At 37.2% G+C, this 23,714-nt stretch overlaps 1 protein-coding gene across 1 annotated transcript in view; it reads left to right on the top strand.

Moving 5' to 3' along the window:
- LOC149832616 (protein GRIP-like) overlaps positions 1 to 23,714 on the top strand; it is a 174,143-nt gene that overhangs the window by 81,226 nt on the left and 69,203 nt on the right. The window contains exons 5-6 of the mRNA XM_090014605.1: positions 14,188 to 14,274; positions 14,493 to 14,573. Coding sequence (XP_089870731.1) covers positions 14,188 to 14,274; positions 14,493 to 14,573 — 168 coding nt within the window. The remainder of the gene's footprint in view (positions 1 to 14,187; positions 14,275 to 14,492; positions 14,574 to 23,714) is intronic.

Here is a 23,714-nt window from a genome sequence, read left to right on the forward strand (position 1 = left end):
GTCGACTATGCTTGCTTTTCATTTAAGTAAACTCATGTACAAAAATTAGGGTACAAAAATACCCATTAGTGACAATACTAAAATTACAATATGCCATTAATGAGCATGTGTTAAAATAGATAAAACAAATTGGGTCTGGATCTTCGGGTTCAGACCCAGATGTGAATGGCTACGTCTTTTCACCCTCCCTCAAGTTGTACATGGTTTTGAACCATGAACAACTTTTAACATCTAGAATCTATCTTTGATAAGTCCTTTTGTAAACAAGTCCAATGTTTTAAAACTCGCCGAGTCAACTCGTTGACTCGACTTACTCGGCTCGGCTCGCCCCTCCAGCGAGTCAACCCGGCAAGGCAAACTCGGGCTTGATTCGGCCTGACTCGGCCTGACTTGGGCGAGTTTTGGGATGTTTGAAATTTGTTTTTTGAGTTTCAAATTACAGTTTCGAAATATATAAGTACATATATTTTAACAAGGGTTACCCCCAGATTTTGTATAAAAAAGAAAATAAAAATCATTTAAAGACAAAAAAGCTTTTAAATCCATAGAATAAAATCGCCATGTTGTTCGAACGACTGTTCACCCTGTGTTATCAACTTATTCTAGCAAAATATTTTAAAGAAATGATTCTCACTATACATGGCGGGTCAACTGTGCCTATGGGAAGTCACATTTAGGTTTCATCATTCATTTGTGATGTGAACAAGCATTGTACATATTCAAATATTAGTAGTCTTTTTATAGTTGTGCCATTAATATATTTCCTGCATAGTTTTATACATGAGAAAATTGCTTATTTTTGTTGATATTTGACATTCTGTAAACTTTCAATATGCACATATATCCCTGTTTTACATTTATGGATTTGTTAGAGAGGGAAATTAAAACTTTTAAAACAAGCTAGCATATATGATTGGCCATTTTAGGAACCTTAGGTAGTAGCAGACTGAACTCATGGTGACCAAATCCTCTAATTCAAGTCATGAATTAGTCAAAGTGCTTGTATAGATATCAAATTCAATTATTCAAGCAAACCTCTATAGCTCTTTGCAGTTGTTTTTATATTCTTACAGACATTTGGAGACTATGTTTACTCAAAAACATAGTTTCACACAAATTATATATTGTTTTTCTTTTAAAATCAAAAGTTAACAAAACCCGGTCCGAGTCATCGAGTTGACCTGCCGAGTCACGAGTCAATAAAGAACGAGTCGAGTTCCGAGTCACGGGTTTTAAAACCTTGAACAAGTCAGCAACTTGATCAACAATCCGAACGTATTCTGGTTCAATTTCTTTTTCTTCGACCTTCTGCCTTACAAAATGTTGATCATTTTCAATATGCTTAGCACGACTCTGGTTGATGGGATTGAATGACATGATAGCGCTTTGATTATCACACACGAGAATGCTTTTAGAAATCGATTCTCCTACTTCTATCAACAAGTGTCTGATCCATGCTACTTCAGTTGTAGCAGCTGCCATTGATCTATATTCAGCTTCTGTGCTTGACCTGACTATGACATTTTGTTTCTTACTGCTCCAGGAGACAAGATTTAAGCCAATGAAAACACAGTATCCTGAGACTGACCTATGCTCATCTGGGTCTCCTGCCCAATCTGTATATCTGTAAGTAAGAAGTTCATGCATGTGATGGTCATGCATACTTTTTTTGTACAGAAAACCATCTCCAATAGTTCCTTTCAAATATCGAAGAATGCGTTTAACAACTTCCATATGTCCAATATGCGGTTCATGTATGAACTGAGATACCTGATTGACAGAATAGACAATGTCAGACCAAGTAAAGGTAAGATACTGAAGCATTCCTACTATCCTGCGATATCCTATAGGATCCTCATACAAATCTCCTTCTTGGGAACTGAGTTTCTGATGAAGTACACTGGGTGTGCTCAGAGGCTTGCAATCTGTCATACTTGCCTTGTTAAGAACATCAAAAGTATACTTATGTTGAGTAAGTTGTGAAAATCTCCACAAAAAAAGATTGTGTGTAACACCACAATACAAGAAATACAAAGAGTGCACAAAGGCATAAAGGAGAACACTCACAAGTGCACGAAGGCACGGATACACATGCACAAAAGCATGAAACAAAATGAACTTCAATTCATAAGTTCCCAAGAGGGGCTTTACAAAAGCATTGTTATTGCATATGCACTCACAAAAAAGGATGTGTTTGCAAGGGCCACTAAGGCCTATTTATAATGCAAAAAGAAGCCACAGGGTGCAGCTCAATATGACTGTTGGAGCTGCACCCAACGGTCACATTTGTGACTGTTGGGGCAGCTCCAACAGCTATATGGAGTTGTCCCTTTCACAATAGTCAAAAAGGAAAAAAGTGTAAAAAGAAAAAGGTGTAAAAGGCAAAAGTAAATAAAAAAAAGTAAAAATGTTAGCCCATTAGGGTGGCTGACACCTATTGAGTAAAAGGACTGAAATGCCCCTAATGGGTATTTCAGTTTACAGTTAAAAGAGACATAATATTTTAACACTCTCCCTCAAACTTAGGGTGTCACGACCGAAAGTTTGCCAAGAAGGAAGTTAAATCTTGGAGAACACAACGCCTTAGTGAAGAAGTGTGCCAGTTGATATTCTGATGTAACATAAGGAAGGTCAATGGTTTTTCTTAAATATTCTTCACGAACATAGTGGCAGTCCATCTCGATATGCTCCGTGCGCTCATGAAATGTGTGATTTTTGGCAATGTAGATTGCACTTTTATTATCACAATATAATTTTGTGGACCCTTGAACTTGAATATTCATATCTTCCAACAAGTTGCGAATCCAAACAATCTCCATGGTAGTAGATGCCATGACTCTATACTCAGCTTCGGTGGATGAAAGCGATACTTTTTGCTGCTTCTTGCATCTCCAAGAGATTAATGATTCACCTAAAAAAATACAGAAACCAGTGGTGGAGTGACGGTTATTTGTGTCACCTCCCCGATCAGAGTCAGTATAAGCAATTAAACTTAATTCAGACGTAGAAGATAGAAATACTCCCTTGTTTACTGTACCCTTTATGTATCTGATGATGCGAAGGATGACACTCATATGGACTGTAGTAGGTGCATGTTGAAATTGACTAGCAACATGTACTGCACGAGAAATATCAGGCCTGGTAATGTTGAGATACGTTAGGGATCCAACCAGTTGCCGGTAAGGTGTGAGATCTTTTAAGAGAATCCCATCATCAATCTTCATGTTTGAACCTACTATTTCAGGAGTTTCGCAGACCTTGTCATCTGTGATTCCTGATCTATCAAGAATCTCACAAGCAAGTTTAGTTTGAGACAAAAAATAGCCTCTCTGAGAATAGGCAACCTCAATTCCCAAAAAATATGTTAGAAATCCTAAGTCTGACATTTCAAATCTTGAAGTCAAAATAGATTTAATGCTCTTGATTCCTTTGATATCATCACCTGTTATTAACATATCATCAACATATAACAATAATATAACAATCCCTGCATCAGATTCTTAACAAACAATGCAGTGTCAGTATAGCATGAAGTGAAACCATTTTCAGTCATTCCATTGTTAAACCTATCGTGCCAAGCCTTGGGTGCTTGTTTCAGTCCATAAAGAGCTTTACGAAGACAAAGAACTTTATTTTTAGGGATTTCCATACCAGGTGGAGCATCCATGTAAACTTCTTCATTAAGATCTCCATTTAAAAAGGCATTTTTGACATCCATTTGGTAAGTATTCCATTTTCGAATTGAAGCAATGGTGATAAGACATCTGACAGTAACCATACGAGCTACTGGAGCAAATGTCTCTTCATAGTCAATCCCATATTCTTGATTGTACCCTTTAGCTACAAGACGAGCCTTATACCTTTCAAGAGAACCATCACTCTTAGTCTTGACCTTGAACACCCATCAACATCCTATAGTTTTCTTGCCATTGGGAAGAGGTTGGAATTCCCAAGTGTTAGCTTTCTTAAGAGCCTTGAGTTCACTCTCCATGGCTTCTCTCCATTCAGTACATTGTTTGGCTTCTCCAAAAATTTTTGGTTCAAAATAAGAGTGAATGACACTCAAACAAGCTCGATATTTAGGAGAGAAAGAATCAAAAGATATGAATCAAGAGGGAGTCCTTCTAGTTCTTTCAGTTCTCCTAGGATGAGAATCATGAGTGAAAATAGTCTCACTAGGTTCACTATATAGTTCAATAGCACTCCTAAAGGTGCTTCTATCGCTATGAGAATAAGTGATGAGTTCTCTAGATACATTTTCTTCTTGAGGGGTAGAAGGGTTAGAGTTATTGTTGATCACAACCATTTCATTTTCACTATTATGTGTTGATTCATCATCATTAGAGATATCATCATCTTTAGATAAAAGGTCAAAAAGAAAGGAGTAATCGACATTTTCTAAATGAGATTCATTTTTTTCAAAACCACTACCATTTTCCAAAAAAGTTACATTCTTTGAAACATATAATTTATCATTCTTAGAGTCATAATATCGAAATCCTTTTTGAGTTTCCGAATAGCCAAGGAAAGCACAATGAATGGCTTTTGGTGAGAGTTTATCATTTTTATCGGTAAGAAGAAAGCACTTACAACAAAAAACTCTCAACCTATTATAATCGGGTTCTTTTTGATATAGAATCTCAAAGGGAGAAATTTTATCTAAATTTTTGGATGGAAGTCGGTTGATAAGATAGACGGAAGCAAGAGCCGCTTCGCCCAAAATTTTTTGGGAATATTTTGGGAAATGAGAAGGGTTCTAGTGGTTTCAATGATATGCCTATGCTTTCTTTCGACCAAACCATTTTGTTGTGGGGTCTTAGGACACGATCTTTGATGGACAATGCCACAATCTTGAAGATATTTCTTAAACTCATTAGAGAGATATTCACCTCCGGAATCGGTCCTAAATATCTTTAAATTACTATTAAATTGATTTTGGATCATCATATGATATGTTTTAAAACATGAAAAAACTTCATGCTTATGTTTGAGAAAATATATCCAACAATATCGTGAGAAATCATCCACAAAAATCACATAGTAAGCAAAACCACCTTTGGATATGACAGGTGTCGGTCCCCAAACATCCGAGTGAATAATTTCAAAAGGTTTAGTACTAAACATAGTTCTTGGTTCAAAAGGTATACTTTTCATTTTTTCAAGAATACAATCATTACAAGAGAAAGTATTTTTACAAAGATCTTTAACAAAATGTAGATAGAATAACTTGGTAATGTTGGGATGACCAAGTCTCTTGTGCCAAACATTTATGTCTTTATGTTGGGCCACATTACAAAAGGTGTTTTTAGGAATTTGAAGAAAGTCCACATAGTTCAAGTCTCATTTCCTAGAGCCTTCCCCAATCAATCTCCCGGACCGGTGAGCCTGTATTAAACATTTATTAGATGAGAATTGAATGTTACACCCAAGGTCCGTGAGTTGAGAAACGGAAAACAAGTTTAAATTTAATTTTGGTATAAGTCTAATTTTTGGAGTAAAGAAGTTTTGAGTTTTAAAATTTCCAATTCCCTTAATTTCGAGAGAAGTACCATCCGCGGTCGAAACAAAAGAAGGTGACACATTTTTATAATACTCGGAAAGAGATGAAATGTTTGGGGTCATATGAAAGGATGCACCCAAATCTAAGAGCCAAGAAGTTTTACTTGGAGAAGAAGAGGTGGATACAGCCGCACCGGAAATAGCTCCCTTTAGAAGAGGTTGAAGAACCTTCACAATTTGATTGAGAGATAGAGTTTCTTTTGAAGATTCCTCTTTGGATGGTTGAGATGTAGTTGCCATTGCTAAAAGTTTCTTCCATTTTGGGCAAACCGGTTCGATATGACCCGGTTCTTTGCAAAAGTGACACGAGATTTTGCTATAATCTCTTCTTCCTCCTTGATTACCTTGATTTTGATTCTTAAAATGAGGAGGTCTATATGTTCTTAAATTGTTACCGGGTCTAGAAACAACATTAACACCATCATATTCTTCTTGATTTGTGGACATTGCAAGCACACTAGGATTTTGCTTGCTAATGCCCATACGGGTTTCCTCTCCACTTAATTTAGTTAAGACATCTTCAAGAGAGAGAGAGAGGTAAAAGAGGATAGGAGAGAAGATCTTATTTGCTCAAACTCGGGCCTTAGCCCATTCAAAAAATTGAAGAATCGGTCTTCTTCTAATTGCTTATGACGAAGCTCTATGGCTTTTCCACTCCACTTGGGTTCAAGCATGGCAAGCTCATCCCAAATTGAAGAGAGTTCCGCAAAATACTCTCTTATAGACATATCACCTTGAACAAGAGTTAACACTCTCTTTTGAAGATAATACTTATGGGACAAGTCCCTAAAAGTATACATCTTCTCAAGATACTCCTACGCTTGAGAAGCCTTTTTAAACTTTATAATGTTGGCATTAATTCTTGTCTCAACGAAAGAGAAAATCCAAAGACAAGATCTTGAAATTCTTCATTTCCCATTCCTCATGTTTCCTACTATATTCCTTAAGAGCATTAGTTCTTTCATCTCCCTCAAGGATTTTGATTTCCCCTTCTTTAACCAAAGTAATTTTAGGCTCTGGTTACGGAATCGAGCCTTGAATGTAACCCCAAAGCCCTTTCCCTTTGATGTGAGCTTTCAGATTTCCGGCCCACACATGATAATTTGAGCGATTTAGCTTGAAACCAAGAGAAAAATGAGAGTCTTTCTCACTCATTAGAGAGGAAAGAAGAAAAAAAAAGAATACGTACCGCAATAAGATTTTAAATCTTTCTTGTTGTAGTAATCTTCTAAAATATTGAATGAAGAAAAGTCTCCACTCCAATCACCAAAAAGTTGAAGGCACGTTTTTCGAGGCACTTGATATTGAGAAGAATCACACCAATTTCTTTCTCTAAACAACCTTGCTCTGATATCATGTGAAAATCTCTACAAAAAGAGATTGTGTGTAACACCACAATACAAGAAATACAAAGAGTGCACAAAGGCATAAAGGAGAACACTCACAAGTGCACGAAGGCACGGATACACATGCATAAAAGCATGAAACAAAATGAACTTCAATTCATAAGTTCCCAAGAGGGGCTTTACAAAAGCATTGTTATTGCATATGCACTCATAAAAAAGGATATGTTTACAAGGGCTACTAAGGCATTTTTATAATGCAAAAAGAAGCCACAGGGTGCATCTCAATATGACTGTTGGAGCTGCACCCATCGGTCACATTTGTGACTGTTGGGGCAGCTCCAACAGCTATATGGAGCTGTCCCTTTTACAACAGTCAAAAAGAAAAAAAAGTGTAAAAAGAAAAAGGTGTAAAAGGCAAAAGTAAATAAAAAAAGAAAAAGTAAAAATGTTAGCCCATTAGGGTGGCTGACACCTATTGAGTAAAAGGACTGAAATACCCCTGATGGGTATTTCAATTTACAGTTAAAAGAGACATAATATTTTAACATAAGTGTCATGCATTCAGGAGTCCTGTCAACTTCTACTCCAAGAAAGTATCGCAACTTACCAAGATCCTTCATCTTGAATCTATGGTTCAGAAGTTCTTTACCCTATTCAGTATGTTCATTAGAGTTACCTGTAATGATAATGTCGTCAACATATATCAATAACGGGGTAACTATATCTTTGCATTTGAATATGAAAAGAGAATGGTCAAGAAGAGATCGACTAAAACCATATTTTTCAACTTCAATCTAAAAATTGTCAAACCAAGATCGAGACGCCTGCTTCAGACCATATATAGCTCTCTTTAACCTGCACACGTATTCTTTAGAGTTTCCTTCTATATACCTAGTGGGCTGCTCCATGTACACTTCCTCCTTAAGGGTTTCATGTAGAAACACATTTTTCACGTCCAATTAGCTGAGAGTCCACTGATGTTCAACAACCAATGTCAGTATGATGCAGATAGTACCCATTTTCACGATTGGACTGAAGGTTTCATCATAGTCTTGTCCTTGCTCCTGTGTGTAGCCTTTGGCAACCAGTCTAGCTTTGTACCGCTCGATAGTGCCATCTGACTTATATTTTATCTTATACACCCACTTTGACCCAACCACATTTCGATTGTGTGGTCTGGGAACAATATCCCAAGTGCCACATTCATGAAGAGCCTCCATTTCTTCGTTCATGGCTTCAATCCATCTCTTAGAATTTATTGCTTGATAAAATGTTGTGGGTTGATCTTCCTTGCCTTGAGAGGATAAGAAGAGTTGAAAATCCATTGTGAAGTTCTCATGACTAACCCACCTATCAATTGGATGTCGAGATCAGGTAGATCTTCTGTGAACAGGTGATTGAATGGAAGCAGAAGGAGAATTCTGCTCCTGATTAGAGTTGAGAGGTATCTCCTTTTCACGTCTAGAGTAAACAATGCCTTTATACCTTTCGGGAGCCGACGATGGTTCAGAAATCACACTTTCCTGAGTTCTTTGCGTAGCAGTTGATACATTTTCCTCACCTCTTTGATTACATTCAGAAGAACAAATATCATCAATACTAGAAAAGAGATCTGAGTTCAACCAAGGATGATAAACTTCAATGTCAGGAGGAATGTCAACACTATGACCAAATTTTGATTCGTCAAACACAACATTTCTGGATATTTTGATGCGCTTGCTCACAGGATCATAGCATCTGTACCATTTGTAATCATCAGCGTACCCAACAAATCTGCACTTTAAGGCCTTATCCTGAAACTTTTGCCGCATTGAACTGTCAACATGAACATAACATATACACTCGAATACACGCAAATCATGATAATTTGGATGCACACTATTTAAAGAGAAATAGGGTGATTTGTTTTTCAGGATGTTCATGGGCAATCGATTTATGACATAAACTGCTCTATGAAAAGCCTCTGTTCAGAAGGAAACTGGAAGATTACTGTCTTGCATCATGCTCATTGCACTCTCGACAATATGGCGATGCTTCCGTTCAGCAATCCCATTCTGTTGAGGTGTATGAGGGCAATACACCTGTCAATTTATCCCATTTGATTGAAGGAAACTAATAAAGTCATTTTAAGAGAATTTACCCCCTGCATCACATTGAAAACAAATGATATTCTCAGAGAATTGATTTTGAACAAAGGATTGAAAATTCTGAAATAACTTGAAGGTTTCAAATTTACTTTTCATAAAGAAGATCCATGTATATCGAGAATAGCTGTCAACAAAAATGAGATAATATCTAGTGCCAGACATTGAAAAAACCGTGGCCGAACCCCAAACATCAGAACATATGATTTCAAATGGTCTTGAAGCTCTTTTATTAATGGAACGAAATGGAAGAACGTGACTCTTACACTGAAGACAATTAGAACATTTTTTATTATCGACACTTAAATTCAGATTTGACTTGGGAATAAGACTACTTGAAGCAAGCTTATCAGTAAAGCGACTTCTACAATGACCCAGACGACCATGCCAAAGATTTGGCTCAATACATTCAGAAAGATTAAAAACACTATCAGAAGGAACTGAAGATGATGATGTGAGCTTCAAGGTGGAGTCAACAGGCTGAACACGAGAGGAAGGATTCTCTTGGAACACATACATATTCCCTTGGCGTTTTCCTTAAACAAATGTTTCCCTCGTGTGTAGGTTCTTAACACAAACAGAAAAAGGAGTAAACTCAACTGAAGCATTAATGTTATCAACAAGCTTAGATACAGAAACAATATTTTTCTTGATATTAGGAGCATGAATGACATTTGAAAGAGCAATAGAAGAGTTGGACATAGGAATTAAAAAATTTTCAATGTGCGAAATATGATGGTTAGACCCATCTCCAGTGACTATACTATTTCTACCAACATAAGAAACAAGATTTAGGAGCTTACCAGCATCACCAGTGACATGGGTGGTTGCACCAGAATCAACATACCAAGTGCCTTGATCATTCTGTTTGATATTTAATTCAGCCAAGGCAGATAACAAGAGTTCTTTGACTTCTTCACTATTCTTCAATGTATCTGTTCCCTTTCTTGTCTCCAATTGCTTTCCTCTATTTTGCGGGTTGAACCAACAATTTGCCTTTATATGCCCCCTTTTGTTACAGAGAAAGCAGGTAGGTATTGTTCTTTGCCTTTGTAGATTAGGAGGCATACTAGGACTAGGTAATATTCCATGAGCTCCTTGTCCATTCCTCTCTTGACCTCCCCTTTCTCGAGATTCATACTTGCCACGTTCTCGACCATAGTTAACTCCGGTGGCAAGAACATCGTGTGCTCCAATGGGGTTGTGATTACTTTCAGAGAATCCTTTCAAAGTCATTTCATACTGTAAGAGCTTAGCACGGAGATCTTCAAATGTAGGTAAGTCTGGCAAACACAACAATGTAGTAACCATCATATGATAATCGGGTCCCAGCCCGCTCAAGGTTTGTTGCACCATATCCTTGTCACTGATCACGTAACCCACAATAGCCAACTTATCTGTGATAGTTTTCATTTTGTTTAAATACTCCATGACAGTCACAGAGTCCTTTCTGAGCATTTGAAACTCTTTCTTTAAAAATAAAACTCTAGCCTGGGAAACTTGAGAATACGTCCGAACAAGATGATGCCATAGTTGCATAGCAGTGCAGTCATCTGGGATTGCCACAAGCACCTCCTGTGACAACGTGGAAGTGATGTAGGCTATGTCACAGGGACTCTCCAACTAGGTGCCACACCCGAGTCGCACCCGCACCCGAGGTCATTTATGTGGGTGCAGTCAACGCACCTGAGGTCATTTATGTCCAACTTTTGGACTTTATATATAATTTTTTATATTTTTGCCGCACCCCCACACCCAAGTTTTTTGAAAGTGCCGCACCCCCGCACCCGCACCCATGTGACATAGGATGTAGGCAACCAAAGCCTGGTCTCGCTTCATCCAGGATATATATTCTGGATTTCTGACAAAAGTAATGGAAGTTTCACCCTCCCCAGTCTTGCCATCTTGTGATATGAACTCTGGGGGAACATAAACAGAGCCATCTAGGTGTCCAGAAAGGTCTTGACTTCTTATGAATGGGATGATTTGTCTTTTGAAAGTGCCGCACCCCCGCACCCGCACCCATGTGACATAGGATGTAGGCAACCTAAGCCTGGTCTCGCTTCATCCAGGATATATATTCTGGATTTCTGACAAAAGTAATGGAAGTTTCACCCTCCCCAGTCTTGCCATCTTGTGATATGAACTTTGGGAGAACATAAACAGAGTCATCTAGGTGTCCAGAAAGGTCTTGACTCTTCTTATGAATGGGATGATTTGTCTTTTCCAGGTGAGAAAATTGGTGTTGCTCAGTTTCTCATATACAAGTTGGCTAAGAAAGTTGGAAGAGAGGCCAAATTGAGAAGCAGAAAAAGAATCCATAGGCGATTGAAGCAGAAAGCAAGACTTTGAATCAGAACTAAGAACAAGTTTCAGAGAACTCGGCTGTTTTTTTTTTTCAGGATAGAAATCGAGGTTATGCAGCAAGACGATTTGAATAAAAGTCAGCCAATGAAGTGCAAAACAAAAACACGTTATTTGAATATAACGTGATTTTCTTTTCAAAAAAGAAAAACAAATAGGAAAGAAAAACAAATAGGAATAAAAGAAAGGAAACCCGAAAAGAAAAGAGATATGATGTTTTACTCGGATCAAAATCGCTAAATCTGACCTTGTCTTTCTTGGACTGAGACCTTGGAGAGGATCACCGCTCTGATTCCATATCAGAAAAGAACGAGAGGAGAGAGAAGCTTTGAAGGCTGCAGGAGAAACCCCAATAGGGTCGGCTATGCTTGCTTTTCGTTAAGTAAACTCATGTACAGAAATTAGGGTACAAAAATACCCATTACAGACAATACTAAAATTACAACATGCCATTAAAGAGCATGTGTTAAAATAGATAAAACGAATTGGGTCTGGATCTCAGGGTCCAGACCCAGATGTGAATGGCTATGTCTTTTCAATTTTAACTTTTTTTGGTTAATCTCATATATTTTCCAGTTATGTAATCAGTTTTAGTTACTTTTATATGTTAATTTCATATTTTTAGTACTTATTTGAGATTTTCTATTTTTTATTGGTTGTTATTTCATCAATAAAGCATTTCTTTATTTCTTTATATTTTTAGATATTTTTTTATAATTTTTTAATGTTTTCAAAAAAAAATATTTGAGGCTTATGCTTTACGCCTCCCCTCGGTTTTTGGTGGAGCGCCTCACTACGCCTCAACGCTTTTCACAACACTGCTCTTTGGGAACCAAGGGGAGTTGGGGAGGGTCCCAACAACTCTTTTGGGAGGCCCCTTTATTATCCCTTATTCAAATAAAATAAAACATAAAACAACAAAAATAAAAGATTACAAAAATGTCCTTAGTGGACGTCTATTTACATGAGAACAAAAAGACTAAATTGTCCCTAGTGGGCATTACAAAAGGAGATACATCAAAAATATATATCTTATATGTATGTATATGAAATATATATATGTATAGTATATATATATATATCTATATATATATATATATATATATATATATATATATATGTGTGTGTGTGTGTCTGTGTGTGTGTGTGTGTGTGAACACACATATATTTTAACACTTTCCTCTATGCAGTAGCATCTTAGGCAAGGCTGCTGTTATCGCCACTCTTATTCAGTATTGTTGGTGAAGGCTTGGTTGTGCTATTCAAGAAGGCAATGATGCTAGGATTTGGATGGTGTAAACATTTCTACTTTGCATTTTGCTGATGATATCCTAGTGTTGGGTGAGGCCACAATAACTCAAGGGGGCGTTTGAATTGTGGACAGCCTGTCCTGTACTGTCTGTGGACAGAACAGAATGCACTGTCACACCCTGTCCATGCACCATAATTTTTTTTTTGATTTCCGTTCTTGTCCATCTGCCGCTGTTCTGTTGAGGGACACAGAACAGTGGTGGATGCTGTTTTCGGGTCCGTGGGATGCACCAAAGTAGCATCTGCACATTCTGTGTTTGTGTGGGTGCGTGGATGCGCGTGGTGTCCGTGCTCAGTGCATCCCATGGACGCGAGTGTTCGACGAAACAAACACCCCAAACATCCCAAAGGTTCAGGGTTTAGCTCATACTCAGATCATTTGCTCCAGTATTGGGACTTACTGTGAATAAAGCTAAACATGAGTTGTTGACATTTATTATAAACTGGCATTGAAAAAGCTTCTGAAAATCCTTTTGGATGCAAGAAGGGTAGCCTTCCACTTAAATATCTTAAAATGCCACTAGTGACAGGAAGAACCAAGGATCCCATGGGCCCTAGTGAAAGACAGGACTATGTTGAGTCTGCAATCGTGGAAATCCAGGTGCCTAACTTTGGCTGATTGAGTAAATGCTGATTAAACATGTTGGCCAGCATACTCATTTTCCTTATGTCCCTCTTCTCAATCTTTGCAAAGACAGAGAAAAGAGTATCTCCGCTGGTTGTGCTATTCAAGAACGTGTGAACTTCACTTAATATTGTATTCTCCTATCGGTTACAAGTTACAACTATAGAAAATGGTCCATACTGTTACAGAAGGATATCATAGGTTGAAACTTGAAACTAAAGCATTGACCATCTATATAGACATCCTTGACCACTGAAATGCACCATTGTAGTGGTCGGTAACACATAATCCATTGAAATAGATATGTGTTCACAAAGAAAATTTAGAAGCATATAGAATGATCATCTAACATATAGAAATGTAGTGCATGACCTAAATGCAGATCATCTTCATGGGGGCATAGACTGGTTCCCAACTAAAGCTGCTATTTAAATTTTAAAACCAACAAAAGGTGTGTTGAACATGTGGGGATCCTTTTTCAGTTCAGATGGTTCTACCACAGTACAGGGTGTTTCGACAGTTGGTGATATGAACCACGCTGTCTATTTCTGAATGGCCAAGTGTTAGAGCTTTGACCCAAAGTTGCTAGTACTGTGAGTGGCTCACTAGAGAAAACAGTTCCCTGAAAATCCAACAAATAGATAGAAGACTCATTTTGTGTCTTATTATTCCATATTTTTCCTCTTTATTTTTTGCTTAATTAATGATTAGTATTTGGCTTATTTATTTTAGATTTTGAATGTAAGCAAACTGCACTGCTATTATATGCCCGACCATAATATGTAAACTATCAATAGATTTTTTGATGGTGGTGGTGATTTTTTTTTCTTTCTCACAGATGTTAAATGACATGCAAGGTTTACTGCAATCATTGGATGAAAAGCGTCAAGCTTCCATAACTGAGCTTAGTTCGAATCACCAAAAGGTAAGTGGTTGCATTTTATCTTCTTACATAGAGTCAGTTTTCTCCTTTTCGGTAGTATAAACCTTTTGACTTCACCTTTCTTTCTACCATCTTCTTTCAATCATCTGTTTAGATCTAATAGTGGAATGTGTTTCTGATTTTAACTTAATAGCTATTGTATTTTAGTGACTCAACAGCTTGATTTAGTTTTGTTTCTGTTATCCTTTTGGTTTGTCTAGCATATTGAAAGCCTAGAAGCTCAACTTGCTGATGCACTTAATGATAGAAGCAAAGCTGCAGAAACCATTTCGTCATTGCAGGTGAGATCCTTTGTATAGATCTACTTCATCCATGGATATCTAGTGGAAAACCAGATAACAAAGAAACAGAATTAGGCTTCTGCAAATGAACCCTCTTGAACTATTATAATTCATGTATTATTCATATGATGGCTTATATCAGGTAGGTTATTTTAATTACTTCCAACTATATTGCCTCAATTCCATTTGAAATTGGTAAATGTTTTAAATGATGCTATTAGGATGATCTCTCTTTTCATCTCCTGAATAGAAATTCTATATTCGTAATATCCAAAATATATGAAGCAAGGTAAGCTTATAAGCCTTGATATGTCTTGTGCAGGTTGATCTCAAAGGTTTCTATTTGCTTTGAACATGAAAATTCCTTGCTTAACATAGCCTTACAGATTTTTTTCCCCTGTTAGTTATGTGGTCTTAGGATATGAAAACACATTTGTTCTAGGTAAATTTTTAAAGAAAGCTATCTTGGACTGTTAATAGGGTTAATTTTAGTTTTTCCTTTTCTTCAGCAATTCAAGCCCATCGTGCTTCATTTGAAAAAGGCTGTTAACCTGTCGAGAAATCCTGTAGAGGGCCCAGGCTCTAAGTTCTAATTTAATACATTTAGTTTTGTAAAAAAATTTGGATCTTCACATGGAAAAGTTGACTGTTCATTATTTTATTACTTTGATTCAAAACCGTTTTGCTATGTGTTGGTAATAGTCATAGGTAGCAGCAATATGAACTGGATGAAGGAGCTTATGGTGTAATAACCTTAATTTTAGGCATTTATTTAAATATATTATGATATATGGGTGATTTGGGCCTGGGATCCAATTTCGGATCCAAGACCCATAAAGGGGTATTTATGCTTAAATATTTGCGTTATATTAAAATAATATTAATATTAGTAATAAAATAGAAATATACATAAATATATGTATATATATATTAAGCGAACTCGAGGATCCACAGTTGGATCCATATTGGTGGGGGTTAAATTATATGAATAATGTTAATTTTAAATTTAAAAAAATAATTAATATTAATTATAAGATAAAAAGAAGGAGAAAATGGTGGATCCATCTCGTTGGGGTCGGGTTACGGGTCTCGGGTCCGGACCCGAGCCGCACCCATGTAACAACCCTTTTAAAGAAAAAAAAGGGCAACCCGATAAGGGTTGCTCGATAAAACCCTAACAGAATCAAGAAGGGGGGAAAGGGGGGGGGGGTTACGCAGGGCGTAACCGACCCCTGCATCTCGGTAGAGGAGGGCTTGGGGCCGATAAAGGGGGAGTGGAGAGGGGGTTCTTGCCCTCTTCACTCGGGCTCTCTCTCTCTCTTCCCTCGTTTCTCTCTCTTTCTCTCTCTCGCTGTCTGTCTGTGTGCGTGTGCCAGAGGATAGGAGATCGCCGGAAAACCTGCGGCAAACAGCAGGTTCGTCGTCGGCTACCTGCTGCCATCGAAGGCATCCAACGAGCACCCTTCTTCACGGCAGCAACGTGGAGCGACACCAGCCGTCCGTGCCTACGCGCCTCCAGCCTCCGATCGCCGGAAAGATTGTCGGGAAACCCATCCGAAACATGTACGGTGCTTCTTGGATTTTGGGTGAGGAATCGAACAAGGGTTCGATTCCGTGCGATGATTTGAGATGGGTTCTTGGGAAACCCTTCCTGGGGCTATTTTTTTTCTCAAGAATCATGGGGTTTTCAGTTTCTTTTCGATTTGGGGTATCCTTCTCTTGGGTTGGTTTAAGAAACTTTGATTTACATTTCTAGGATCGAATCCCCATGGTTAACTCTTGATACAAAGGAAAATCGCAAATATTTTTCTGAGTTTTATCCGGTATTGATATTCTGTGAATGAAGAAAATGACTATACATCATCTCTACCAACAGAAAAGCTAGGACAACACCGTGATCGCTAGGCCCATCTGTGTTTTCCATTTGGACGTTCTTCATGATTTTGCATAGTTAATGTTGATTAAGATATATATACAAGAACTGGACCACAGACTGTGTGATTTCACTCTTAATCTTATATGTATGTTGTCTGTATTTCCTTTATGAAGGGGATGTGCGATTTCTATTTTTCTTATATAAAGGGGGTTTATTGGTTGCTGCATCCTCTGTCTTTGGAGCTTGAGCATTTCTTAGGTTACGACTCAAAGATTGCTCTTAAGTTGTTAATGGATTGTCTCAGGCATTGGAATTTTTATCTTAGGTAGATATGGTCTTACTAGAGTTATAAGATGTGAGTTGCTGGTTAGCAGATCAAGCGTTTCCCAAACATTTTGTGGGTATATAATTTACTGGTTGTTGTATTTTAGGTGTTTAGTTATATGCAGAACAATGCCCTGTTTTGCTTTCATAATTAGTTATAAAGGATCAATATCACATGATGCACTTCACTTCCTAAAGGATGCATACAATTGAAGAATGACTTGCTTTTGCTTGCCTATAGTGAACAAAGAAAAAGGGACTATGCAATGTTTTGGATTAGAATTAAAGTCAGTATTTGTTCCAACTGACTATGTATGTATATATAAATAATGTCTTGGTTATTATTGTCATTGCTAGATTTATAAATTTTAGCTGTAAGTGTAAATTTCAGAATGTGTAAGTGTAAATTTCATATAAAAGAATCATTTCGATGTAAGAAGGAATTCGATTGTTATTTAAAACTGCATATGTGAGGGTTGTTTCATGTTGAACTGAAATTGATAATCCTATCATGAAACTGCATCTGTGTGGGCTTGTTTTCCTTTCACTTATGATTTGACTAAGGTATATTCATTTGGTTATCATATGAATAGCCGATGGGGTTATATGCTTTCTAATATGAAGTTCAATATAAAGTGACATTGAGAGTATTACTCGCTGGACTGAATTGACTATGTTTCTAGCTAGGAGGTTGACGGGTCTGGGATTGGTAAGTCCGACCAAACTTCCCCAGCATATGCAAAAAACTTACATTTCTGCCCGGTGAATATGTGAAGTCTTATCTTAGCATATTATTTTGCTGGTTGTTTAATCGTGAATGTGATCATGGATCGGTTATTGATAGTTTGGTGAGCATGTACGCTTGATGAGAACTTGTATTGCATGTGTACACTCACACACTTAAAGAAACCATGGATTTGGTTAATACCCATATGTGATGTAGGTAACACACACATATTGAAAATGCATATGAATGAATTATAACATGCATATGTTTGGGTTTATGATTTCATAAGTGCACATGCTTTTGGCACTTTGGCTTAGTGTTATAAATAAAACACTACTTTTGTTTTGTGATGTGATGCCTCGATGGCCTAAATGGACCATCATCGGCCTGGAGAGCCGTGGGTTTGGTTTTCTTTTATTTATGTTTTTAAATGCATCACTTAAACCACATAAGATGGTTTGGCACATTACTACACTGTTCTAGTTGTTTATACGGGCTGGAGTCCCGTAAGGGTCCCCGCAGTGGAGGATGCGGGTTTTCACTTTACTTTTGTATATGGTGTTGCAAACTTAAAGAATTAACTTTAATAAAAAGAATAAGAACAATATAATATACATTCTGGGATATCTCATCTGGAGTATGAGAATCTTAGATATCCGGTTTTGGGGAGACTGTGAGGATACAAAAACTTTGTGTGCTGTAATTTGGTCCCCTGAACCCGATATTGAGGTTCTTTCTCCTAACCACGGTTTTAGGGAGAGTCCGTCACTTTACCCGGGAGTGGTGTGTTTGACACAGTTGTTGTTTATGATACCAAGGAAGTGACACTTGTGGGCGTGGGGTGTCCCTTGTGTCATCGACATTGGATGTGAATGTCTAATGTTCCGAAGGTGATTCGGTCGAGGGCTAAGTTGGAACTCAGTAATAAAATACAAATTGTGTGTTAAGCTACCCTGGGAACCTGCTTAACCTCGGGGATTGTACCCGTTTGGTGTATCCACGGGCAACGATAATTAAAAAGAGGAACTTAAGCTTGTGTGCATCTAATAGGGCATGCATATGGAAAGATGAAACTTAAATGAAAGATAACAGAAGAAATCATGCATTGCACATAATCATGCATTTTCCTGTTATGCATTAGATCATGCATGTTTGAATCATTATCTATATCATGACATGAGTTGGTGGTAGCATAGGATTTACTTATTGAAATCATGCTGCAAGATTTGAAAATTTAGTTCTTGATATATGGTACTGTTTTACTGTTCTTGACTGGTGAACATATGTAATTATTGGTAGGTATGGATAATTGAATGCTGCAAAATTTTATATCTGCACTCACTCAAATCATTGCATGAAATCTTATCCATGTTCTTTCTCTCACCTGGTTTCTTTAGAAGTAGTTGTGCTCAGAATTTTGGTTCTTACACCCTACTTTGTTGGTTTTTCACAGGACATAGTGAACAGTGAGGCTGAACTGACTACTGGGGATGGATGAGAGTCATACTTGCGTTTGTCAGTTTCAGCAGGGGACAAAGTGACTCTTTCTTAAATTCTTCTTGCTTCTTTCCAGTTGTCGCTTTATTTTTAGTTGAATAAAACCTTGTCTTTGAAATTTACTCTTACTCATAAATAAATGAATTAGTTTGGTTCTTATGGATGATGATTGCAACTTCGTTTGTGGTGGTTGGGCTATCCAATGGAAAGTGGAACTGTGAGGACCCCAGATCTTTGGGAAGGTTTCCACAACTCTTAGAAAAAAAATATTCCGCATTTTTAAAGGGTATGGATTAGGGTCATTACATATGGTCATCTTAAATGAGAAGTTTCAGATGCATGCAATATCTGAGATAACTATGATACTTTTATGAGATCGAGATAGATCAACAAAAATGATAGTTGCTGTTGTCTCAGGACAAGTGTTCTTAGATTTGTTGCAACATGCAGGTCACAAGCCAATTAGTGCTCCGATGGTCATTGATACTAAGCCAATTGTTGTGTCACTATCAGAAGATAACATCTTTCCCATATTGTGACAACAAAAATACTATAACTATTTTTTAGTGTAATATGGTAATACAAAGCACATTTAGATCAATGTTTTCTTCGAGAAAAGGTTGAAGGTCAAGAAATGCAACCAAAGCTTGTTAGCAGTGAGCATCAAGTGGCAAACTTATTCTCAAAGCTGTTATTCTTCAAACAAATTAGTTCCTAAATATAAATTGTCTGTGCCTCTGTGGCTGTTACACATGCTCAGTTTGAAAGGGGTGTTAGAAATGACGATTTGTTGGCTATTTCATATCTATGCCCCTATTACCTTTGAGGAAGTTATTCTTGTAATGAAGTGCCGGATGAAGTCTCCAAGAGCAAAACAAGAGAGCACGCACATACACAAATAGCCACTAATGGGCAAAAGAACAACACAACCACTTAAAGTGGTAAGGCACCCAAAAGAAGAGGAAAAATATATATTCCACTCAAAAGGCTTCAAAGAAGCATACATTACAATGGGGAGAAACCCCTTTATTTATAGACAAAAGAGGAGGCCTTGGAAGGGCTCCTAGAGGGACGTTAGAGCCCTTCCAACGGTCATAAATATGACCGTTGGATGCTCCAACGTCCCCCTAGGTGGGGCCCATTCCAAGGTGGAAAAGGAAAAGAATAAAGAAAATAAAAAAGAAAGAAAAAAAGGAAATAAAAGAAAAGGAGAAAAAATACAATATGCGATAAGAAGTAAAAAGACTGTTTTACCCCTATATGGGTCTATTTACAAAAGATATAAATATATATATATTTATATATGTAGATAGACACATAGACATATATATAATTAATATATATATGTGTATGTGTCGTGATCTATATATATAAATATATATATGTACAACATATTTTAACACCCCCCCTCAAACACATGGTGAGATCACCGAGAGTTTGCTAAGGAGAAAGAAGAAACGAGGCGATGGCAAAGCTTTGGTGAAGAAGTCCGCCAACTGGTACTCGGTTGGAACATAAGGCAATTGAATGGTGCCTCGTAGGAACTCATCACGAACATAATGGCAATCCATCTCAATGTGCTTTGTTCTTTCATGAAAGGTGTGATTGCTGGCAATGTAGATAGAGCTCTTGTTGTCGCAGCACAGCTTTGAGGGAGTTGAGAATGAGACCCCCATATCTTTAAGCAAACTTCTTAACCATACGATCTCCGTGGTGGTAGTGGCTATCGCACGATACTCTGCTTCAGTAGAAGAGAGTGAAACTTTCTGTTGCTTCTTACACCTCCAAGAGATAAGTGACTCTCCAAGAAACACACAATACCCTGTGGTAGAAATACGATCATCGGGGTTACCACCCCAATCAGAGTCAGTATAAGCAAGTAAAGTAAGAGGTGAAGAAGAGGGTAAGAATAATCCTTTTGTTATGGTGCCTTTCAGATATCTGATAATTCTCATGACAGCAGCCATGTGAATGGTGGAGGGAGCAGTCTGAAATTGACTTGCACTATGAACTGCATGAGAAATATCGGGCCTAGTGATGGATAAGTATGTGAGCGACCCAATCAATTGACGATAAGGTGTGGGATCAGCTAAAGGAGTGCCATCACTAGCTCTCATCTTGGCATTGATTGTTTCTGGCGTCTCCACCTTCTTGTCATCAGTCAGTCCAGATCTGTCAATAATGTCGGAGGCAAGCTTCATCTGAGAGAGGACATACCCTTTGGGAGAGTATGCAACTTCAATACCTAAAAAATATCTTAGATAACCAAGATCAGACATATCAAAATTTTCTTTGAGAATATTCTTAATAAGGTTAATACCTCTCTTATCATTACCTGTGATAATCATGTCATCAATATATAATAACAGAATTGTAATGTGATCATTAGAATTTTTAACAAACAAAGCAGTATCAGTATAACATGAGGAGAAACCATTATCAAGAACTACTTTGCTAAAAAGATCATACCAAGCTTTAGGTGCTTGTTTAAGACCATAGAGAGCTTTATTTAACTTTAGAATATTTCCTTTACCAATATCAAGACCTGGCGGAGGATCCATAAGCACTTCTTCATATAAATTTCCATTTAAAAAAGCGTTTTTAACGTCAAGTTGATATATAGGCCATTGTTTAATGGAGGCTAAGGCAATTAAAGTTCTCACACTAGTCATCCTAGCTACGGGAGCAAAGGTTTCCTCATAATCAATTCCATATTCTTGGGCATAGCCTTTTGCAACCAAACGAGCTTTGTATCTCTCAAGAGATCCATCACACTTAGTTTTAACTTTATATACCCATCTACACCCAATTGCCTTTTTTCCTAATGGTTGGGGAATAATACTCCAAGTTTGAGCTTTGTTAAGAGCCTCTAATTCAACTTTCATTGCTTCAATCCAATGTGGATGATCTTTAGCTTCTTTAAAGGAAGTAGGCTCATGATATGAATGAATTAACATGAGACAAGCCCTATAATTAGGTGAGAAAGATTCATAAGATACAAATTTTTGTGGAGGTCTACTATTACGAGAAGATCTCTTAGGTGCATTAATAGGTTCTTCTAATGAGAGATCTTGAGAATATCTTTCAAGAGCAGGTTGATGTTCAATTCCTGACCGCCGGGTATATACATTCATTTCATTAAGATTCTCAACTTGAGAATCATTACCATGCTGAAGTATGTCATTATGATGGGAGATGCCATCACAAGTATTATCGCAAGTACTTGCATCTGGTGTTTCAATTCTAGGAGCAAGATCAAATAGGAAGGAATAGTCAAGGTTTTCTCTAGATGTGTGAACATCAAATCCATTTTGTTCTTCAAGAAAATTTACATTTCTTGATATATAGAGTTTATTATTTCGAGTGTCATAGCATCTATAACCTTTTTGATTTTCACCATATCCAATGAATGCACATTCAATAGCTTTAGGTGATAGTTTATCTTGTCCTTGAACAAGCACAAAACATTTACATCCAAATATCTTTAATCTATTAAAATCTGGAGTAATTTTGAATAATTTTTCAAAAGGTGATACATTTTTTAAAGAAGCAGAGGGCATACGATTGATTAAATATGTTGCGGTAAGAAGAGCTTCGGCCCAAAAGTTTTTAGGAACATTTTTAGAAACAAGAAGTGTTCTTGTAGTTTCAATTAAATGTCTATGTTTTCTTTCCGCAAGACCATTTTGTTGTGGGGTTTTAGGACAAGATCGTTGATGTAAAATTCCATTTGTTTTGAAATAATTTTGAAAATCTTTAGACATGTATTCTCCTCCAGAGTCGGATCTAAATATAGCTATATTGTTTTGAAATTGGTTTTGAATAAGAATATAAAATTCTTTAAAATTATTAAAGACATCGGATTTATTTTTAATAATGTATACCCATGTATATCTAGTAAAGTCATCAACAAAACTAACATAGTAAGAGTAGCCTCCCTTGGACAGAACGGGTGCCGGTCCCCATACATCGGAATGCACAAGCTCAAAAGGTCTTTTTGACACAAAATTACTATGAGAATACGGAAGCGAATGAATTTTTCCAAGGATACAATCATTGCATGTGAATGTATTTGTATTACAAAATTTTTCCAAAAAAGGAAAGAGATACAATTTAGAAACACTAGGATGTCCAAGTCTTTTATGCCAAGTCTCAATATCTTTGGATTGAACATGATTACAAAATGATTTGGTTGGCAATGACAAAAAATCCATATAATAAAGATCCCCTCTTCTATGGCCTTGCCCAATCCGCTTCCCGGACCAGAGATCCTGCACATAGCAATGGGTAGGTGAAAAAGTGACATTACATTCAAAATCGGTAATTTGGGAAACCGAAAATAGATTTAAATTAAGTTTTGGAATAATTCGAATTTTGGGAACAAAAAATTCTTTGTTTTCATTATAAGTTTTCTCAAGATTCCCAATGCCTTCAACATCCAAGGATGTTCCATCGGCAGTGGAGACAAAAGATTTAAATTTGTTGAGACTTGTTTTTGATAAGAGTGATGCATTCAGAGTCATATGAAAGGAGACACCCGAATCAAGAATCCAAGAGGTCATACCTGGGAAGGAGGAGATAGCGGCGCCGGAAGTGGATGGTGTAGAAGAAAACTGAGAGGAGCTCATCTTCATGAATTGTTGAAGAGTTTCGGTAAGATGAGCAAGAGACTCTTTTATGTCACCATCTTTCTTTGAGTCTTCATTTGGAGGAGCTT

This window comes from Nuphar pumila, chromosome 7 (genome assembly GCF_984573655.1).
Source record: "Nuphar pumila chromosome 7, dmNupPumi1.hap1.1, whole genome shotgun sequence".
Lineage (NCBI taxonomy): Eukaryota > Viridiplantae > Streptophyta > Magnoliopsida > Nymphaeales > Nymphaeaceae > Nuphar > Nuphar pumila.